This window comes from Heterobasidion irregulare (assembly GCF_000320585.1).
Source record: "Heterobasidion irregulare TC 32-1 unplaced genomic scaffold scaffold_03, whole genome shotgun sequence".
NCBI lineage: Eukaryota > Fungi > Basidiomycota > Agaricomycetes > Russulales > Bondarzewiaceae > Heterobasidion > Heterobasidion irregulare.
Genome location: NW_009258199.1, coordinates 355,562 through 370,603, shown reverse-complemented (window position 1 = coordinate 370,603; position 15,042 = coordinate 355,562). Strand labels below are relative to the sequence as shown.

The 15,042-nt window shown below is 57.4% G+C and overlaps 7 protein-coding genes across 7 annotated transcripts; 1 reads left to right on the top strand and 6 right to left on the bottom strand.

Annotated features, from left to right (window-relative positions):
- Nucleotides 1–201: 201 nt before the first annotated feature.
- HETIRDRAFT_449337 (uncharacterized protein) lies at nt 202–1,279 on the bottom strand (the record flags this gene model as incomplete). The annotated part of the gene is made up of 5 exons (XM_009545144.1): nt 202–257; nt 317–572; nt 633–737; nt 791–1,139; nt 1,200–1,279. 5 exons carry the CDS (start codon nt 1,277–1,279, stop codon nt 202–204), a joined length of 846 nt encoding a protein of 281 aa, XP_009543439.1.
- Nucleotides 1,280–2,545: 1,266 nt separating this feature from the next.
- HETIRDRAFT_62310 (serine protease S53) lies at nt 2,546–5,145 on the bottom strand. Its single transcript, XM_009544958.1, has 11 exons — nt 4,710–5,145; nt 4,211–4,646; nt 3,988–4,160; nt 3,852–3,927; nt 3,736–3,783; nt 3,517–3,661; nt 3,374–3,455; nt 3,239–3,324; nt 3,173–3,182; nt 2,865–3,116; nt 2,546–2,758 (listed from the first exon to the last, which is right to left on the bottom strand). Exons 1-11 carry the CDS (start codon nt 5,124–5,126, stop codon nt 2,678–2,680), a joined length of 1,806 nt encoding a protein of 601 aa, XP_009543253.1. The 5' UTR covers nt 5,127–5,145; the 3' UTR covers nt 2,546–2,677.
- A 618-nt stretch (nt 5,146–5,763) lies between these two features.
- On the bottom strand, nt 5,764–8,406 carry HETIRDRAFT_150764 (serine protease S53; the record flags this gene model as incomplete). Its single annotated transcript, XM_009545143.1, has 11 exons — nt 5,764–5,989; nt 6,085–6,336; nt 6,418–6,427; nt 6,490–6,575; nt 6,651–6,732; nt 6,797–6,941; nt 7,016–7,063; nt 7,128–7,203; nt 7,262–7,434; nt 7,493–7,928; nt 8,002–8,406. 11 exons carry the CDS (start codon nt 8,404–8,406, stop codon nt 5,909–5,911), a joined length of 1,794 nt encoding a protein of 597 aa, XP_009543438.1. The 3' UTR covers nt 5,764–5,908.
- A 523-nt stretch (nt 8,407–8,929) lies between these two features.
- Nucleotides 8,930–9,688, bottom strand: HETIRDRAFT_408043 (uncharacterized protein). Its single transcript, XM_009545142.1, has 2 exons — nt 9,219–9,688; nt 8,930–9,151 (listed from the first exon to the last, which is right to left on the bottom strand). Exon 1 carries the CDS (start codon nt 9,599–9,601, stop codon nt 9,248–9,250), a length of 354 nt encoding a protein of 117 aa, XP_009543437.1. The 5' UTR covers nt 9,602–9,688; the 3' UTR covers nt 8,930–9,151; nt 9,219–9,247.
- Nucleotides 9,689–9,833: 145 nt separating this feature from the next.
- HETIRDRAFT_471922 (uncharacterized protein) lies at nt 9,834–11,234 on the top strand. The gene is made up of 5 exons (XM_009545141.1): nt 9,834–9,878; nt 9,937–10,032; nt 10,083–10,417; nt 10,512–10,747; nt 10,838–11,234. Exons 1-5 carry the CDS (start codon nt 9,838–9,840, stop codon nt 11,057–11,059), a joined length of 930 nt encoding a protein of 309 aa, XP_009543436.1. The 5' UTR covers nt 9,834–9,837; the 3' UTR covers nt 11,060–11,234.
- A 656-nt stretch (nt 11,235–11,890) lies between these two features.
- HETIRDRAFT_471921 (uncharacterized protein) lies at nt 11,891–13,452 on the bottom strand. Its single transcript, XM_009545140.1, has 2 exons — nt 12,940–13,452; nt 11,891–12,883 (listed from the first exon to the last, which is right to left on the bottom strand). Exons 1-2 carry the CDS (start codon nt 13,147–13,149, stop codon nt 12,044–12,046), a joined length of 1,050 nt encoding a protein of 349 aa, XP_009543435.1. The 5' UTR covers nt 13,150–13,452; the 3' UTR covers nt 11,891–12,043.
- A 173-nt stretch (nt 13,453–13,625) lies between these two features.
- On the bottom strand, nt 13,626–14,996 carry HETIRDRAFT_47094 (uncharacterized protein; the record flags this gene model as incomplete). Its single annotated transcript, XM_009544905.1, has 5 exons — nt 13,626–13,769; nt 13,830–14,117; nt 14,173–14,370; nt 14,426–14,457; nt 14,513–14,996. The coding sequence occupies 5 exons, from the start codon at nt 14,994–14,996 to the stop codon at nt 13,626–13,628; spliced, it is 1,146 nt and encodes a 381-aa protein (XP_009543200.1).
- Between the last annotated feature and the right edge of the window lie 46 nt (nt 14,997–15,042).

Below are 15,042 nucleotides of genomic sequence, written 5' to 3'. Positions count from 1 at the left end.
TGCAAGGTCGACGAGATCGCCAATACACATGATCGTCCCAGCTAGTGTCTAGAACCTGTGTTGAAGAATATTCTTGGGCACGCGTCACACATTTGACTCAATACTCAATGAATGTTCGAACCCCAATGCTGAGATTGTCACAATAAACTAAAAGAAGGACTATCGACAAGGCTAACCACTTCGGCGCATAGCGCACAGCGCTCAGTTGCAGGAACAGGTGGAGACGTCCGGAGTCTGACCGAAAGGACAAGTGCCACCTATCGGTTCAATGACGGTCAGATGAGAGCACACGCGCATCACGACAGAAGTGGCTTACTCGCTCCGAAAGCCACGATGGGGAACTTCGGCCCACCAAACAAACCGAGGTCGACGCCATCGAGCTGAGCGTTGACGAGACCCTGAAGTTCGGGGTTCCTAGGTGCCTTCTGGCAGAACGGGGTGGACGGCACGATGCCGTTGATGTTGAGCGCGTTCCGCGGGTGCTTGCGGTAAGCCACGGCGTTCGCGACGAGCGCGTCGCGGTTCGTGATGTTTGCAGAGTTCGCAAAGTCGATCATAGCGTCGGCGTTGTCCTGCAGACGACGTCGTGTTCAGCGACTTCGAGGCTCCGCGCAGAACACGAGGATGCTCACCTGTTGGGCGCATGGGTCGTCGCCGGCGAGCAAAGCGTTGATGCCGTCTTCGCCGGCCAGTTTCACGCAAGGATCGTTGGTGAAGATGTCGCCGCCGCTGGCGAGCTGGAATGGGAAGAGATCAGTAGCATAGAGGATAGGAGATACAGGGGACGTACGCAGAGGTCCTGCCACTCCTGTGCAACTTGGGGAAGGTCTGGTTGAGCGATGCGTGTGATTATCACCTTGTGGGCGCGACGCAAGAGAGGCGCCCGCATGACGGAGCTCCTCTGCAATTGTGTGACCACATCGACGACGGTCATATTGAACTTGGGAATGCGGGGCAAGCCACCGATGTTCCTCGCATAGTATCCAGAAGTCGAGGTGTTGTACGCTCCATCGTCATCGTCGTAGCCAGAACAGTCGTCAGAAGCACCAGTGCTCTGGGGTACCGCAATGCTAGTGGGAGTGGCGGTCAGCGACTGCGAAGCCTTGGCGACGCAGGCGGGCGGGGAAGTGGGCGTCAGGCTGCATGACGCGGATCAAACGGTCAGAACGCAGCAAACACGACGAGAGACGGCTACGAACGCATAGTTGTGAACAGTGATAGGCACGGCATTGGTGATCGCTACAAGGGCTAGGATATACAGAGTCTTGTAAGGAAACATTGAGAGCAATGACTTGGAAGGGGAGAAAAGAACTTGGTGGTGGTGGGTAAGGAATAACCGGCAGTGAGATGAGGAAGGGTGCTGAGCGTACCCTTATATATGAGGAATCCATCCAAGCGAAGCCACATTCGCCACGGTGGTACAACAAAGCACTTTGAGGCGCGTGAACAACGCCTTCATGCCCTGAATTACTTACTGCCACACTCAAGATGCAACAAAAGGCAAAGCTACACAGCAAAAGTCACAATCTGTCGACAACTTGGAACACCACACTCACCGAATCATGCCTGTTTCAAAGACGTGAACAACTAATTGTCACGTTCGAACAAAGTGCGCAAGACCATAAAAGTACCAGTGGCTGAACACAAGATTGTGTTCGTCAAGGTGGCGTTCAATGCGAGCATCTGTGGCAGAAACTGTTCATCTGCCGAACTTCTTCGAAGTTAGAAGTGCAGAACAGGTCCCAAAGCGCGGGTATATTTGCTCTCGACATATGAGCTCCGGTGTTGAGCAGGTGGAACAACCAAGCGTGCAAGACCTGTGCCACCATTTGATTCCCACAATGAATGACAACTATCCTCGTAACGGAGGCCCTGGACTCTCCTTGGTCTGCACTAGAAGCTGATCGCCTCCTAAGCGTTCCAGACGAGCACATTCGCATCGATGATCAATATCTTAAAAAAGGGGCCACGTCAGAAGACGAGAGAAAGTGGCGATCAAGGCTGAACGTGAGCACAAGACGAACCTGCAAACTCATTTTTTAGGCGGAACGGCGTCCAAGCTGGCTCAAGTTATGTAGCCCAAGTCGAACTCGATGAAGTACCAGATAACAAGCGTACCCTATCTGCGCGACGGCACAAGAGGTGTCTTTTGGCTGTAGACCCAGCCCCGACGGCATCTCCAAGCGACATCGCATTTCTCGGCAAGGAGTCCTGACCCGAAGTCCTCGCCTCGACCCGAGCGCAGATGCGCGTTTGTTAGTTTGCGGGACGAAAGCGTGGCGTATTACCTTAGCTGTTCGCGAAAAATCGTGTGAAGGACCTAGCGCAGCCGCAGTCGTCGATCGAAAAACCTGTTCGTACCATGATGAGGGAGCGGGAGAATGGGCTACGACGTGAGCGTTCGAGAGACAATATGTTATGGTTAGCATCAAGCAACGGTCCCATGAGCTTAAAGCACTCCATCTTGCACGCCGTACAGCGAGCGCCATCCGTCCCTCTATCACACGCACCAAAAAATACACACACCTCACGTTCGCAGCTAGCAGACACAGACAGCCCTGCGATAGGAGCGCGAAGCATCAATAATACAACAACATTTCCTATCTCCGATAGCAGGTCCACACCCGTCCACGGCCAAAATAAAACAAAAAAACGAACAGCGTTTTTACAACAGCCGCTAGACCGACAGCACGATATCCTTCAGCTTACCAAAGTTGGGCGTGCCGAGGCCGGTCACCGGGTCCCACCCCTTCGTCACCTACGCGCGCCAGACATCATCATCAGTATCAACATCATCATCGGCCTCGACCGAGCCATCGCTCTCGCAGGCACAGGGACACACGACACAGAGATAAACCACTCACGTTAAACCCAGTAGTCCCACAACCCGAATTATGCCCAACAGTGATATCGTTGAGCCCGGCAACGCCCTTACTATACAGCAGGGGATTGAGCCAGCCGAGGGACGGCAGGCCGCGCGCGAGGCGTGCGTCGTTCAGGAGCGAGACGACGCCGGCGAAGGTGGGCGAGGACGCGGACGTACCGCCGATGAGGACGGCCTGGCCGGAGAGGAAGATCCGGAAGAAGTCGCCTTGCGCGGCGACGTCCGGGATGCCCTGAGCGAGAGGGGTCAGGCCCAAAAGCTCGAGTAGGGGGTGCTAAGGGGGCTTACGCGACCGGCGCTGTTGGAAGATCTTGGTGAGCTCTGGGTAAGAGATGGGTGGATGATAAGACTAACGGGTTGAAGAGACCCTTGTAGGTGCCCTTGGGGAGCGCAGAAAGGTATCCCGTCACAGCCTTCTCTTGGAACGCGGGACGAGAGAACTGCATGGCTGATCAGACAGAATGCGCGCACACACACGAACGCACGCACGTAGTTGCTGAAACCACCCCCAGAAAAGAAGCGAGATACCGCGACCTCAGGGAAATGCTGGGTCCCCCCTACGGCGGTGACACTGCCCGCACACGATGAGCATGTCATGTTGGCTACAGAGTGCAGGGGCAGGTCCGACGTACAAGGGACAGCTGGCGGGGAACAGAGGGATGAACTTCGTAGCGTTCTTTCCGTCGTTGGTGAAGCAAGACTGCGTCGCAGGGTTAGAGTCTCCATCGCCGACACCGCCGTCACCAGAGCTGAACATCAGAGAGGTACCACGGGCGCCTATATGCGGCCACGGCGATGCACAATTAGAATTCAAGTCCCACAGGTGCATATGGTCGTGGTGGGAGACGCACCGAGTTGGGCGAAGCCTTTGCAGGCACGCTTGGCAAAGCTCTTAGGGACTGCGCGGGAGCAAAAAGAATGTGAGATTCCGGTCGGCTCTACGAAGAAAACAAACTCTCATGCTCACCCGTCTGCTCGTCATCGCCGTAAGAGGTGGACACGGTCTGAGGGAGGTCTGGGTGTGATAGCACGAAATCGAGCCACTAAATTCGCAAAGTCGTCAACGGGGGCAGGCAAGGCGGAGGAACGCGGGCCGGGCGCACCTCGGTGTAGGGCTCGTTGGTATCGGTGGGTGTATCCGTGTCAGCTTTGAACGGCGGGCGGCCGCCAGTGGACCAGAACGTTCCCGGGGTAGGGAAAGAGATACCGTACGCGAACTGGACGTCCAAGTTGGCCTCCGCACCAGCCGCGGATAGAGTCTGGTTGTCCAAGCCGCCTGATTCCCGCATCAGCCAACGCATATATGGACAGAGAACGACTACGCACCGTTGATCAATTCGACCTTGAACGTCGAGTTGACAGCCTCAGGGCGCTGGTCTTTGTAGAAGCTCTTGAGATCCGCAAAGTTGGCATACTCCTCGAGGTAGCCCGTGATGCCAATTTTGTTCACTTTGGTAGCCTGGGGCACGTAGCCGACGGCGTTGTAGAGCTGCTGGATGCAGGAGATCGTGATGGTCTGGTTGCAGCTCGCATCGACGGAGGTGCCAGAGGCGGGGTCGACGATCTTGACATGGCTCTTCAAGGCAGAGGACTCCGGGGCGTCTTCGACGACGCTGATGAGCGAGCGAGCGCTGCGGAAGCGGCCGAACATGGTGGTGGGCTGGATGAGCTCGACATGGGCGTGGAGGTGCTCGGGAAGGCTGTAGCTGGTGGTGCGGACGAGGACGTCGCCGTCGACGGTGTGCTGCCAGACGCTGTATTTCTGCACGGCGCGCGTCACGTCACGGGATCACGCGCGCACGCTCAAGCAGGGAACGGCACTCACGGTGTCGAGCATCGCCTCGGCCTTGCTCACGGGGACGTCCACCTTGACCCAGTCCTTCGCCGGCGAGTGCGTGCACGCGCTCTTGGGGATGCCGTGCCCGGCGAGCCATTCCTGCACGGCGGCGAGGCTCTCGGGGCGGGGCGCGACGAGGCGCTCGACCTCTTCCTTGGACAGGTGCTGGCCGTAGCGCGCGTGGTCGGGGTCGCTCGCCTCGTACAGGTGCGCCTCGAGCGCGTCGAAGTTGCTCTGCGGGAGCGCGATGCGCAGCGCGATCGTGTGCTCCGCGGGGGCGTCGGCGACGCGGACCCAGTTGCGCGGGACGTCGATGTGCTCTTTGAGCTTGAGCGTGCTGCGCGGGGCTGCGGCGGCGAGGGCGGCGAGGGCGAGCAGGACGGGGATGGGGGAGAGCACGAGCATCGTCGTGAACGCGGGCGCTGCGGACGAGCAGGACCGTGCGGGCCCTTGGACGCGAGCCGACGCGATCTTATATACCCCGCGCGGTCATTACAAACGGCGAAGCATATGCACGCGGGTTCTCTGTCCAGGAACACTCCCGCGCCATTTATCGCTTCGCTCGCGACTTGCTCACACCCACGCTCGTCGGTGTCGCCAGCGTAGTCCCGCCAGTCACACTTACTCAGCTGGGTGCATGCGCTTACCGTCCCTTGGTCCGCTTTTCAGGCCATATGATCCAAGTCAAGCAGGGTCGCGCCCAGCCGCATATACTCCGCTAGATGAACGTACCGCCCATCAATTGTTGATGCTATGACGGCGCAAGTCACCGCGCGGAGCTTCCAATCTCTATCACTCGACTCTCGGGCAATACGATCGCCCCATCGAGGCAGTATTGACACATCGCATTCGCATGCTCAGCGAACATGTCGAATGTCCACGAGCACCTTCAGCGGCGAGCACCACCCTCCTATGCAACCAACTGGGCAAATCCAAGAATATCACCCGTAAATGCAGCGCAGATTCGCTGAGGCCGGTGGGTCGCGGCCGGTGACGACCCTCAAAGTCGCCATCACGAAGCACCATGAGCGCCCGACACACCAACAGAACAAACAAAAAGAAATCCCCAATAAATTTACTCCATCCGTCCTCCTCCGCCGTCAGTGATCGATATATCCCTAGTAAGTTAAACGATGCCGGTGGTGGTGGAATCTCGGTCAGTACAACGCTACACGAACACGGCCGACTCATGCAGCCAGCACGATGTCCTTCAGCTTTCCAAAGTTCGGCGTCCCGAGCCCAGTCACAGGATCCCATCCCGTCGACGCCTGAGCAGCGAACCAAATCAGCATGCAATGCCAACGTCAACGACATCAACATCAACAAGACACAAAAAAGCAAAAGCACATCAAACGCCACGCACATTGAATCCCTCCGTCCCACATCCCGCGTTGTTCCCGACCGTGATGTCGTTCAGGCCGGCCGCGCCGACGCTGTACAGCAGCGGGTTCAAGAACCCAAGCGGCGGGAGTCCCGCGTTGATCCGCACGTCGTTGAGCAGCGCGACGACGCCCGCGAACGTCGGCGAGGACGCCGACGTCCCACCGACGTGGCCCGTCTGGCCCTGGAAGAAGATCAGGAAAAAATCGCCCTGCGCGGCGACGTCGGGGTAGGCCTGCGGGGTAGATCGACGGGTGAGGTAAGACCATCTATCAGTCAGTGCTCATCGAGTTGGGAGACGGCGGGCGTGACATACGCGTCCGCTCCTGTTGATTAGATCGTGGAGTAAGAATGCGAATGGAAGCTGCGAAATGGGACGGGTGCGTACGAGTTGAACAGTCCTGCGTAGGTGCCTTCAGGGAGGGTAGCGAGGTACTGCGAGACCGCCGCCTCTTGGTACGCAGGGCGAGCGAACTACAAGGAAGGAAAAACACGCATCGTAGATGAGACACTCCCCAAAGATACGAACATACACCCGAGCGTGCTCACATAGTTGCTGAATCCGCCGCCAGAGAAGAACCGCGACACCGCGACCTCGGGGAAATGCTGCGTCCCGCCAACGGCAGTCACGCTGCGCGCACGAACGTCGCCAGCGTCAGGTCAAACACAACGAGAGACTGCGGGGGCCCACGCACAAGGGGCAGCTCGCGGGGAAGCTGGGCAGGAAGCGCGTCGTGTTCGTGCCGTCGTTGGTAATGCAGGTCTGCGTCGCGGGGTCCGAGTCGCCGTCCCCGACGCCGCCGTCGCCAGAGCTGAACATCAGCGACACGCCGCGGGCACCTAAGAAACGCGTGCGTGCGCAGCATGTCAGAACAGCCAACTCTGCTGGAGTGAGGCGCTGCGTGGACGATTACCGAGCTGGGCGAACTCCTGGCATGCGCGCTCAGCGTAGCTCTGCGGGACTGTAGTAGAGCGCAGAGCGCGTCAGTGCGGTCGCTTAGGGCGACAACTGAAATTCGGCGTCACCTGTCTGTTCGTCATCGCCATATGACGTCGAGATACTTTGCGGGAGGGTGGTCTGGTTAAGCACGAACGACAACCACTACACGCGCACATGCGCGTCAGCATCAATGGTGGAGCAAGGAGTTGCCAAAACGCACGTCGATATATGGTTCGTTCGTGTCCGTGGGCGTATTCTCGTCTGGGATGAAGGGCGGGCTGCCGCCGGTCGACCAGAACGTGCCGGGCGTGGGGAACGCGAGGCCGAACGCGAACTGGGTGTCGAGGTTGGCTTCCACGCCCGCGAGCGAGACATTCTGGTCGTTCTGTCCACCTGCCGACAGGCCCCGTTCAATCGAACGCGCGGGCGCGGGCACAGGCGAAGCACACACCGTTGATCAAGACTGTCTCGAACGTCGAGTTGACCGCGTCAGGGCGCTGCGCGGCAAAGAACTTTTGCAGGTCCGCGATGTTCGCGAACTGCTCGAGGTACCCCGTGAGCCCGATCGCGTTCCCGTTCGTCCCGTTCGCGACGTAGTCCCCGATGTTGTAGATCTCCTGGAGGCACTTGATCGTGATGCTCGTGTTGCAGCTCGCGTCGACGAGCTGGTCAGACGCCGCGGCGGCGCTCAGCTTCGCGCTCGCGGCCGGCACGGCCTGGTCTTGATCTTGCTCGAAGATGCTGATGGTGGAGCGGTGCTTTCGGAAGCGGCTGAAGAGGGTGGTGGGCTGGACGAGGTCGACGTGCGCGTGCAGGTGCTCCGGGAGGCTGTAGCTCGTCGTGCGGACGAGCGTGTCGCCATCAGCGTGTTGCCAGATGTGGTATTTCTGTCCGCAGCCGCGTCAGCCGCCGCCCGCGAGCGAGACCGGAGAGGTGCTCTTGAACAGTCGACAGACTCACAGTGTCGAGCATTTTCTCGGCTAGGCTGACAGGCACGTCTACCTTGACCCAGTCCTTCGCGGGCGAGCGATGGCAGTCGCTCTCCTTGATCCCGTGGCTCGCGAGCCATGCGTCGACGGCGTCCACGCTCTCCGCATGGGGGCGCACGAGCGCCTCGACGTCCTCTTTGGACAGGTGCGCGCCGTAACGCGCGTGCGCGGGGTCGCTCACCTCGTACAGGTGTGCCTCGAGCTCGCTGAACCTTGGCTGTGGGAGGGCGATGCGGAGGGCGATGGTGTGGTCCGCGGGGGCCGAGGCGAGGCGGACCCAGTTGCGGGGGACGGGGACGCGCTCCTTGAGGCGCGGGGTGCTGTGGGGGGCGGCGTGGGCGAGGGCCGCGAGGATGATGGCGGGGAGGACGAGCATGGCGAGGGCTGCTGCTGCTGCTGGGGCAGCGACGGCGCGGGTGGGCTTTTATGAGGGGGACGGATGGTCTTCTGGGAGTGATGGGAATATAGAAGGACGGCGACCACATGCGCACAATTCATCTCCATGCACGACCGCCCCCGTCTTCACTTGCCGACGCAGCGGACTAGCCTCCGTCCCCGTACACCCGCACAAAGGAGCGCTCCCAGCGCTCGCCATGTGCGCCACGGCAACCTACACACCAAGTCTCGCAACGCGCGCGTGCTCTGCAGGGCTGCGTTATGAATCCCTGCGATATTACGGCCGAACAGATAGAAGCTGATACAGATGGCTGCGCAATTATGGTGCAAAACAATACATGGAACGCGGCACATGGGGAAGACCCGGAGGGACGAAGATAGGATGAAATGATGTTACTACTTTTAGTCTGTCGATCATTCGACGCCTCTCAACGCCCACCACCACTCCATCACCGCACTAGTCAAGCAGGAGCTGCTAATACTGTTCTATTTATTGGACCGATATCGTCGTTACAGCACAACCGGTAGATATAGGGGGAATTTCGGCCCATTACGCGTTCTGAAAGTATGTAAGATGGCAGAAGGGAGACATCAAAGCCGGATCCCGTGAGAGCATACTGAAGTAAAGGAGGTCATACCGAGAGAGAGCCATCTGCAGCATTCGGAAAAGGAGCCGGGACAAAAGCTGCAGTGATGAGAGCGCTCTGTATGAATGCTGTGAAACCCTGCTGAGAAAGATACGTGCTCGAAATGATATCTACAGACGGAATAGAGCCAGCGTTTGCAACGCACAGAGGAGGAACAATGGTCAAGTGACTTGTTCAGCGGATGGCGATCCCACCACTGGTCGAACCGAGGCGACGGGAATCAGAAAAATGACGACAGCGTGGCTGCTCCATCCAGCACCGTCCGCCTGCTGGCACGTCCGTCGGGAGTACATAGCAGTGGTTGAAACACGCAGCCTCGCGCACAAGGTTGAATCGGAACGCACTGCTGCAGTTGATCACGCACACATGAGGGCGCTTGGCGGTATCGACGGGATATGATCGAGACCTGCGTGCAATCCAGATTTTCGTGGGTTGCAAGGCATTCCGACCTGGATCCAGCCATCGCGAAGATGCTGCAGTCAAACCGGGGCGAGCTGATTTCAGAGCGGTTTCAGGGCCAGATGACATGTCTCAGGCCCAGAACAAAATCTTGGAAGAAAGGCAGTATGGCGAGGGGAGCATCCTGGAACATCAAATCCGAGGAGTGAGAGAGAGAGATCAAAACGCTGTCGGCGCTAAACACCGCAGAACAGGTACGTAACACTGAAGCACGTGACGACTCCATTGGGCGTTCATAGCTTCTTCGTCTTCGAGGAGCTCTCGCCATCGCCGTCCTCTGTGCCCACCAACACTTTTACTTCACGATGGATGTCTCAGACATCCTCGCCTCTCAGGCAGAAAAACAGTGAGTCAAAAAACCAGGCCCAGAAAAAAATCGTCCGCTCATATCTTCGCAATATCAGCAAGGCCGTGGCTGTCGAAAAAGACATCCCCCTCGAAGTCGACGTCGGCTTCTTAACAGTCACGGATCTCAACCCAATAGATGCGGAGAGCTACAAGTAAATATATTGCCAATATGCCGTCTCTGCAAAGCTAACATCCTACACAGCGAGAACCTCGAGGACTTCCTCCAATCCACCGCGCGCGACGGCATCCAAGTCCTCCTCGGCGCCCTCTTCTCCCTGCCCACCCAATCCTCCACCGATGGCCCCCTCGCAAAGCTCCCCACCCCGACAACGCAGCTCCCGCGCGCGAAGCCGCTCCCCAAACCAAAACCCATGACCAAGTGGGAGCGCTTCGCGCAGGCGAAGGGCATCTCCAAGACGAAGCGCGACAAGAAGGTCTGGGACGAGGAGAAGCAGGACTGGGTCAACCGCTGGGGGTGGAACGGGAAGAACCGCGAGGCGGAGACGCAGTGGCTCTCGGAGGTCCCAGCCAACGCCGGTGCGCACATTCTCCCTTTTTTTCAATTTCCAGCTTCCTCGACCCGCCGCACTTGCGTTGACCGACGTCTGACTGGCCGCCTTTCCTCTGACAGAGGCCGACCACGACCCATCAAAAGAGGCCCGCGACGAGCGCAAGGCGCGGGTGGCCAAGAACGAGCGCCAGCGGCTGCAGAACATTGCCCGTGCGCAGGGCGGATCCGGGGAGCGCGACCAGCGAAAACAGGATATCGAGCGAACGCTCGCGACGACGCGCACCAGCACAGCGAGCATGGGCAAGTTCGACAAGAAGCTCGAGGGCGAGAAGAAGCTGCGGGGTGTCAAGCGCAAGGTTCGTCTCGCCAGCCTTCGCCCCATTATTATTAGTTTCAACTTCTAAAATTTTCGATATCCTTCCTTCGTCTTTGCTCTTGCGATATAGTTCGACCCCGCAGAAAAATCCGTGGAAAGTGAGAAAGACGCCAACCTGGCACTCCTCTCCAAGCTCGGAACCGAGCCTAAAAAAGCGAGGCCGGAGGACGGAGACGACGTGCTCAACGTGCGGAAGGCCGTGCGGTTTGCCTCGAAGGGCCAAGGCAGCGTCTCACTGGCGAGGAAGCAGGGCGGGGGAGACGGGAAGAAGAGGGGGAAGGGCAGGCGGTAGATCGTCCTACCATTTCATGATGAGCCTCTCCCTTTTTTTTTCTTGCTTATCTGCGTGTATGATCGTTTCTATTGACTTTCGTCAGTGTACCCGATGGTGGTGTGCAGTGTTGTTGTCATTGATAGCCTTATGCGGCTGTGCGTAATACAGTATTTCCGAGCATGGTCATGCATCCACCTGCTGTTGCGAGAAAGCTCTTACATTCGCACGACTCGGCTCTGCGAGTGATGCTCCTCTTCGGAGAAACCTGCAGGCCTGAGTTACATATCGCACCCCTACGTCGGATCACCAGCTGCTACAGAATAGGCGCACAGGCCCATATGGCCTCCTGGAGCACATCGTCTGGGGCAGGGTTTGCGCCGAACGAATCTCCGCATCCAGGCAGATCTCTTGCCTTGACGAAAGGGGGGCGTGTATGATGCGGTCTTTACAGATCGCGGGTCCGTTCCTCTGCACCCGTTGAAGCCCGTTCCGAGCTGAGTCAAAACCCCGCGCTGGCTGTTCAAACCGTGCATCAACATCCTTGCGAGTCATCGTATGTCACTCGGCTGCACTCCACACGGCGGTCGTGCTTATTGACCCACATCAGTACACATGGCCGATTGTGTCTCGAAACAAACTTCATTTGTGAATAGGTATGCATGATTTATGTCGTCTGTCAAGGACCGGATAAGGCTTCATTGCCGCGAATGCCGATGAGGTCAGCGCCTGGGGCGATTTGGTGCTCCTCGGCTGCCTATTTTGTTGATGCAGCTGTGACGATGATCGCGCGTCGATAGAGCGGAGTCTTACCGCGACGCAGTGCACCTTTAGGAAACATTCAGTGATATTCAGACGAGAACTAAACGATGGTTTTATTCAGAAGGAGGGATACATGTGAAGAAGGACAGTCATAGTCAAAAGAAACTTACACTGACCTACGGCGGCTATCATTATACCATGGGCTAGTCTACAAACCCCCCCTACAGAAAATTCCATGCTGTCCTATTTCGCCGACTGGTCTACAGGCAAGCGAGCCAAGCTCGCCTTGCCGCCCTTGATCCATTCCTGCTTCACCAACTTCTCCTTCTCCGCGTAGTACAGCCGGTATACCAGCTTGATAGTCCCTTCGCTGACACCGGCGACCGAGCTGATATCTCTCGCCGATTTCGCCTTGCCCAGCAGGTGGCACGTGAAGTAAATCGCCCCCCCAGCGATGGACACGGGGCTGCGTCCGTCCGCAATGCCATGATTACGTGCCTCCACGATGATATCCTTGCAAATCGCCTGCACATTCGGTGGCAGGTCCAGGTGGTTACAGTAGCGCACGAGCAGGTCCTCGGGCCCGGTCGAGATGGCCGGCGTGCTCGAGTGGTGTGCCGACGCACCAGGGGTGAGGTTGAACGCCTGCTCCAGCGCCTTGTAGCACTGGCCGAGCACCTTCTTCGATACGTGCGTGAGATTACAGATCTCCCGGAACGTGCGGGGAACGTGCGCTTGTCGGCATGCGATGAAAATGCACGCGGCGATGACCGCGTCGAGCGGCTTTCCGCGCAACAGTTTTTCCTCGTCCGAGCGCTTGTAGAGCTGCTTGGCGATGTCGCTGATGGTTTTGGGAAGGGAAAACTGGTCGCACCAGCTGGAGATGTCGCGGAAGGCGGAAAGAAGATTACGCTCCGAGCGGGAGCTCTGAGAGCGCGACGCAGCGCGCTGCAGCTCTCGCGCTATTCCCGACCCGCCATCACGGAAACTGATGATGGTGTCCAGCTGCTCAATCCCATCCATGAGGGGGTCTGACGCGGCACCCACACGCGATGGGTCGTCTCCCTCGTCGTTCGCAAACGTCTAATTCGACCGTTTGATCACAAACGGAACGAGAAAGACAGATTGAGTCAACGTACCCGCCACTCGCTGCGTGTATCTACGACACGATCACCGAGGACCAAGCCACACCCACCGCACACGAGGTCGCCACTGCCAAACTCTTCGATGATATTCGGGTTCGGATCTTTGCATTCTGGGCAGATAAGCCGAACGGCTAGATCCGGGGCATAGTTTGCCTGCTGAGGTTTTATGGGGGCCGCAAGAGGGAAGGGCTGAGAGTAGGCCATCGTGGGATGCTCGTGCGAGGTGGGGGTAGCGAGGAGCTGAAGAATGGGGGGTGCGAGTGGCGTTGAAGTGTTTCAGGAGGTGTTGTCGAGCGGAGAAAAAACCCTCTGTGCTTGAGACGCAGCAGGCAGACCTCGTCGCTATACGAGTTCAATCCCATTGTGAAAAGAGAGTTAGTGTTTCGCTGGTACCTACCGCGCGTGCGACTGGGAAGGCCCCAGACTCCTGCAAATCGACACCTGAAAACAATCAGACGAATCCGAGGGAGACTAGGAGACAGAGGAACAAAGGAGTCGTGGTCAAGGTGAAGGACAGGACAAACGGATGACAAACGAAAAGCGCAGGCTCCTTGAGTCACATCGTGACTACCCGTGACGTGGTGTTCCAGACGGTTTCGCTTGAACTATGACTCGCCTTCATGGATCCAAATGTCGCCAGATAAAAACAGTCTTATGTTGATGGAATTACATCAATTCCGTCACTCTGTTGTGTCTGTAAGATCTGTCTGTCCGTACCCCATCTTCCCTCTTCCATATGGCACCAAGAGTTTTTCAGCTTGGTACTTTCGAGTGAACTCGTCTCCCTCCACTGTGCCATCTCCAAGGTATGTTACGCCTCCGGTCTAGTCGTCACACGACGATCTATCAGTGAACAGGCGTCAAATGTGTACCAGGTGACGTACCTTCCCCATCGTGATGCCTATGGCCTCCAGCGTGCCCTCGTATTTGCTGTCACTCGGCTCTCCTTTCAGCCATTTCAACACATTGGCCACGATGACATTTGCGTGACCTTCATACTTTCCGAGCGTGTTGCGCTCAGAGTTGTCGAGGACGTCCCCGGCACAGAAGATGCCTGGGTGTCCACAAAGTTCGAGCGAGGGCGTAACAGGTACGAGGCCTCTGGATGTGACAGCGTCTGGCCCGAGAGTTTTGATGAAATCTGTGTTCGGTCGACCTCCATGAGAAGACATCTTGAGGTGAAGTAAGAATTCTAAAGCATCATGTTTGGTATCTCGGCTGGCTTACAACGAGGTCGGCGGGTATCTTTTGGCCCTTGCGCGTGGTAACAAACCCGTCTTGGGCTGCATCTTGATCCAAGTAGTCGTTGAAAATAAACTCGACACCGCGAGATGTTATGGCTTCAGCGACGCGCTCCCGGAAGTAATCAGGGTAGATCCTGTTGAGAGGAAGGTATCCGCTCTGAACGATTGTCACTTTCTTCTCCTGTGGCGGTTTGTTCTAGCACTGTGATTCTTAGCCTGTGCAAGAAATCACTCACCGGGTAATAATATTTTATCTCGCCCGACAATTCTATAATGTGTCGTAACTGTAGATCAGATGGTAGTGAGTGATGCTGAGAACTCACCTATATTTACAGGCCCTCCGCCGGAAAGAACGATCGTGTTTGCATGTAAAACCTTCTTTCTCCATGCCTCTATTTGTCTCAGAGTGGCCTCCATTGTGTCAGGATACTCGATCGGTCCTTCATACATCGTTCCCGGTGCAAGGACAAGCACGTCATACCACACATTCTCACCGCCCTCCAATAAAACCGATCCGCCGCCTCGCTCGTCCTTTTCTATTCCTACCACGCGGCCCACCTTGAACTCTCCAATTCCCTTCGACATCACACGGTCGAATGGGATGAGAATCTGCTCCTCGAGCTTCCCGTCGGTCGTGACCGTCATGCGGACGGTCGCGGGCAAGAACACATGGAATGGGCGCGCGTTGATCAACATGAGTGAGTGCTGCGCTGGATCTAGTTTGGTGGATAGATAGCCGGCGATGTTAGAGCCCGCGCCTCCTCCGCCCACGACCACCACGCTTCTCTTCGAGTTGTTCGCGCCCATTGCAGCGGAAGGAGAAAAGAGAATCTTATCTGATTAATCGCAAGTG